A 5,308-nucleotide genomic window follows, 5' to 3' on the forward strand; every position below is an offset into this window, starting at 1 on the left:
CGCGGCCAGTCTCTCCCGGGCGCCTCCCCGCTCTCCCGCCCCGGAGCTCCTTGCCCCGGGCCCGCAGTCACAGCGGTTCTGGGCCCGTCTGGTGCCCCCCTCCATGGCACGCACCTGGGTGGCCCCCGGCAGCGCCACCCAACCCGCGACCTCCCGGTTCCTACCTTCGTCACACACACAGCAGGTGGATCAGGACGGGTCGGTTCGAAAGCCACCGGAACCGTGTCTCCTAGTTTTTGAGGACACACCTCTCCTTCCAGGAGACGACGAATTGTAAACGACTGGCAAACACACTGGTTACTGTGGCGGCTTTAATTTGTGATTCCTCCCAGAGAGCCGTCCCTCAGTCCCACCTAATTCCTTTGTTATCTGTACAGTCGCTTTCTAATCCCTTTTACTTTAAACGGTAGCGGGTGTTTTAGACACTGTGATAGTTTGTGTGGAAGACGTTTGGCCCGTGGGCCTTGTAGTGTCTGAAACGTGCATGGGGCTTTTGCTTTGTCTTACGTGTAAGGTCAACCCTGCTTTCGAATGGAGCACTTGTTTTAAGTGACTAAAAGCGAACTTAATGGCCCTGTGTTGCAAGTGCCAGATAATTCACCCTATTTTTTCCAATTTGTACTTCATCTTCTTATCTGGTATCTCCTTTCTCACCCCTGAACTTGGTTTCCTGATCTTCTGTCAGTCGGACCTTCCAGCCNCACTTGTTTTAAGTGACTAAAAGCGAACTTAATGGCCCTGTGTTGCAAGTGCCAGATAATTCACCCTATTTTTTCCAATTTGTACTTCATCTTCTTATCTGGTATCTCCTTTCTCACCCCTGAACTTGGTTTCCTGATCTTCTGTCAGTCGGACCTTCCAGCCTGCTTTTGCCAGCGCCCGTGCTGGGTCTGGCTTGCCCCTTGTTTCTGTTTGATTTCGTATTGTTACCTGAACCCTGCCCCGAGAGTCCCTCTCTTATGCTTTCTAAGCATTTTCTTCAGCTCCTTTAGATAGAAAGCCAAAGCTCATGCTTTCTTTTATGTAAAAGCTGAATCTTACCTATAAATGTGCCTGTCCCACAACTGTGTAGGGTTTTAAGGAAACAGAGGAGCAGCTACAACAAAATGGGGAGAAGAAATGGTGAGAACTGTGGCACCAACCCACGTGTGTCGGACATCTCTTGTGAGGTATGGCAGACGCTGTTTAACTTGAACTTTTGGGCAGCAGCTCCATTGCTAAGACGTAGTTCCCATTGCGTCTTACTGCTGAGACACCCTTGCTGCTTTCGCTTTTGTGAGCACTCCGTACTGACTTTTCCTCTTCGCACATTTGGAATATCGAATGGAGAATTTTTATGTCTTTGAACGACGGGAATGTTAGCCAGATTCTCTACAAATCTCAAAATATTTCTTTCTTTTTTTTTTTTTTTNTGTGGCAGCTGCTAATTTGCTTTGTAACTTCATGAGCACAGGGGGCTGACATCTACGTTTGTCCTTTACTTAGGCCCGAACAATTCAAAAGGTAGGCTCCCCCAGTTCTGCAAATCAGTGCAGTCATCAATTGCCCTGTCTTACGATCTTTGGGGACATATCCAGCTCCTTTCTGGGGTGACACTTGTGGCAGTAGGAGGAAGGAGTAGTAGGGAATAGAGCAAAGAATAATGTTCAAAAGCTGACCCTCAACTTGGAAATCCTCTCACTCATCTTAACATCAAATCTAAAGTTCAAATTGTAAATTTAGGAGAATTCCCCACTCAGTCCCCTTTCCATCTTCCCACAGGTAAGCTTCGCCTAAAGAAGAGTGAGAGACTCTCTTGCCTCATAAAAGATGCTTTAAACAAAAGGAACATGAAGAGCGACAGTGGGGTCAGTGTGCAGGTAAATCCCACAGCAAGCTCTGAGAGTGTGGGGCTGCAGCCCACAGACGGGGCATGGGTCTCAGGAACCAACCACACCTGCAACGTAAAGGGTAAGTTCCTACTCGCGGTTTAAAGAGGCAGTTTGCACCAAGATAAATGCATGCTTACTGACGAGTTCACACCACCCTCTACCCACACACCTTTTTTTTTGTCCTCTTCACTCTTGTAGGAGTAAAGTACCTCCGTCAGCTGAGTTGGAAGCAGCTGGTGAAGGTTAGAGAGCGTCTCAAAGGTGTGGCACAGAACTTCAGGGTGGGCGTAGTTTTTCCGCTTCTGACATTTGTCAAGGGGTGGAAGTTTCACTGCACTGGAACTGAGGGCTGACTCCATGGCGAGCTGTGGAGTTACAGGAGGGAGAAGTGGAGGACGTGAGGATGGAGGGCCTTGCCATGGCTCTTCCTCCAAACTTCCCTGCATCACCAGGAGATGTCCCGGGGCTGCCTTCTGGTCCCTGACTGCTTAGGCATTCCGAGAGTCACAATGGCCCAGACACTGGTTTGGAACCTCTGAGTGCTCATCCTACATCCTCAAAGAAAGGAAACCAGCCCATCAAAAATATCCTGCCAAGTCTTTCAGGGAAACTCCAGTGTCCTGTCTGGACATGGATAATTCCTAAGGAAAAAAGAGACTTTTATACAGGGGAAAGTTTAAACCAGGTGCACACACCCAGTGTCATTTTCTCAGCTGGCACTTAGAAAAGGGCTTGCACCCTGTCTGTCTGCATATAACAGGCTCCGCAGACCTACGAGGCCCTGAGAGAGAGTAGTCACATCAGCACCGCCCTCGGCAGAACTGAGGAAAGAGCTTCAGCATCTAAAACTGATGAAATGTCCAGATTAGCACAGGTAGGAAGCCAAACTGCTTCTCATTCTCTTATCCAAACTAATACTGAGGAAGCAAAGTAAGCAAACAAAAATGCTCTTTTCCAGCTTTACTGGTAAGAAGTTCTTCTGCACCGTAGACCAAAGAGCAGAGGACAATAGACATACTCAGTAACCTCCAACCACCAAACTTGACAGCACAGCCCAGAGCAAGATGGAAGCTGCCAAGAACTCCCGGATTTGGGACAAAAATGCATATAATAGGGTTTGTGATAGCTAGTCCTTAATTTCAGCTTGCCTCACCAGTGGCGCCAGCTTCCCTGTAATTACTCGACTCTTTCTGAACTAGCTGGGGAAACACACCGCAGAACGGTGAGAAACAGGGGAAGGCACGTGGGCCAAGCATGCTGTGGCAGAAGCGGGTAGTGTTGGCCAGCCTCCTACCAAATTTAAAACCCCCTGGCCAAGACTATAAAAACATCATGGTTATACCATATGATGCATTAGTGTCCAGAGCAGGAGATATAAAACTGTACTTAACTTTCAACTTGCAAACTTAAAAAGTAAAACTTCCAAACATAAACAAAAAACGTGTACTTCAAACACAAACGTATTTAAAATATGTTATAGAACTAGTAAGAACCACTTGAATAAAAAAGTGATTCCCATAATTTTATGGGTGTTTTTGGAGAGAGAAGGGAATTGGTGTGGGTAAGGGAGAAGGAAGTAAAATATTCCGGCAGTTGGAAGACATAGCCCCTGGCTTCTTCCGAGCAAACTTGAGGGCATTTCTCTAAATGACGATTTACATAAATAGGAAAGAACAAACCATATTTTAAGCTATTCAACATGCTAAGGAAATGATCTATTAAAACGTGATTCTTTACACCCCATGTAAATTGACCCATACGTTCTTAATCGCTGTTCTAAATAACAACTGATGGAAAGATTATAGCTATCTTGGTTGAAACAAGAAGTAGGTCACAATTACTACATTTTATTTAAAAATAAACTATCAGATAAATATATGTATTTTTCCCCAATGAGTAAGGCTTCTTCCAAGAATCAATCTCATTCACCGTCTCTTACTATGGTGTGGTGGGAGGGATGCTGTTTAGGATGGGGTTAAAACTCATGGCTGAAGGCTGGCAAATGTTCTGCTGCTAACTAGCTGTGTGATCTGACCCCAGCCCACCAGGTCTCAGCCTGTGGTACCAATGTTCTTTGATGGAACAAAGGCTTTCATTTTGTACCTTGTTTTTTATTCTTATTTCCAGTTCTATTCTTCAATGACCAATATATTTACCTTTTTGAAACTGTGCTTTTAATACACAATTATTTTCTCCCAAGAAAATATTAGAAAGAATTCTAAGCCAGCGTTCCTTTTCTTACTGAGGATGAGTTGCTATGGCCAGCAGCAGCCTGCTTAGGTACCAGTGCTGTGTTATTAACTAAATTGATCACGCAGGGTAGCAGCTGCAGGACTCTGGGCTGTTTTTCTAGTTAGGCTGATCTTTTATTCATGACTTTTAGGTAAACAGTAATTTCTTTTTTTGTTCCAAAGAGGACTGTTGTGTCTCCTGAACACCTTCCTCTTCCTTGCTGCCATGGTGGATGGGACAAGATCAGCTGGCTTCCAGAAGGCAAAGTGTTCAGTAATGTTCAAAGAGAGAAGACCATCTCCAAGTTTCTTAAAGAAAGCGTTCTAAAGAGAGTGATCCGTTCACAGCAAATGAGGTGGAAGGATCCCGACTACCAGAAAGAGGATCCAAGCTGCACCTTTCCTAGCTCCAGAAAGTAAGTTCTGATGCTGAAAGTTCAACAACAATTTAAAGTGAGTTTGTGATAGTAGGTTAGGAAAACTCAGCTACAGAGAATAGGCATTTCAAACTGCTAAAATCAAGTATTGCAGTAAAATAAAAAAAAAAAGCAGGAAGTATATGATGGAGAAAAGCACTAGCTGTGAGAGAGGCGGATCTAGTATTTACCGATGTATGTGTTTTTCTTACTCCTTTTGGAAATATATTCATATATGTCACCATCACATTTATCCTAGGAATAAATAGATCTTAAAGATTTCTTATTTTTGCAACAAAATGGTGGCCTCCCAAATAAGAGATAAGGGAGCAAAGTGTTAAAGGTTAAGTTTTAAAACAAAACTCCAAAGTAGAAATATTTTCCTATATATTTTTTAAAAAGGAATTATACAAACACAAGAAAGTTAGGATATTTAAGATGAATGTTCACAGAAATGAAATTCTACATTGGGATAAATATAGCTGGCCACTCCAAAAGATAAAGTAGTTGCTGGAAAAGGAAAAAAATACGTAAGTAAAAGAGACTAGTTAGTTGAGCCATATGCTAAATACGAATTGCCCATATTGATTTAGCATCTCATTTGAGAACAAAAATGCATGTCATTAATTAGAAAATATTGTCCTGACTTTCTGAAAATGTTTACATAACTGCACTAAACAAGATTCTGCTATAGTACGTGACCAGCTGTGATCTTCGCAGTACCAAAGGGAAAAATAAAGGGAAGAGGGGGCGAAGGTGTGAATAATACAGAAAAGTGAAAGGTACTGAC

The 5,308-nt window shown here is 43.6% G+C and overlaps 2 protein-coding genes across 4 annotated transcripts in view; one reads left to right on the forward strand and one right to left on the reverse strand.

Moving 5' to 3' along the window:
* Positions 1–269, reverse strand: part of LOC103593449 (chromosome unknown open reading frame, human C6orf201) — a 61,305-nt gene extending 61,036 nt beyond the window's left edge. The window contains exon 1 of the mRNA XM_008576419.1: positions 165–269. The gene's annotated coding sequence lies outside the window, so the exon portion shown is untranslated. The remainder of the gene's footprint in view (positions 1–164) is intronic.
* A 798-nt stretch (positions 270–1,067) lies between these two features.
* FAM217A (family with sequence similarity 217, member A) overlaps positions 1,068–5,308 on the forward strand; it is a 12,542-nt gene continuing 8,301 nt past the window's right edge. For all 3 annotated transcript variants that reach the window (XM_008576429.1, XM_008576430.1, XM_008576431.1), the window contains exon 1: positions 1,068–1,169. In XM_008576429.1, the coding sequence (XP_008574651.1) occupies positions 1,107–1,169 (63 nt within the window). In that variant the 5' untranslated portion in view covers positions 1,068–1,106. The remainder of the gene's footprint in view (positions 1,170–5,308) is intronic.

This window comes from Galeopterus variegatus, unplaced genomic scaffold (genome assembly GCF_000696425.1).
Source record: "Galeopterus variegatus unplaced genomic scaffold, G_variegatus-3.0.2 Scaffold1347, whole genome shotgun sequence".
In the NCBI taxonomy this organism is placed as follows: domain Eukaryota; kingdom Metazoa; phylum Chordata; class Mammalia; order Dermoptera; family Cynocephalidae; genus Galeopterus; species Galeopterus variegatus.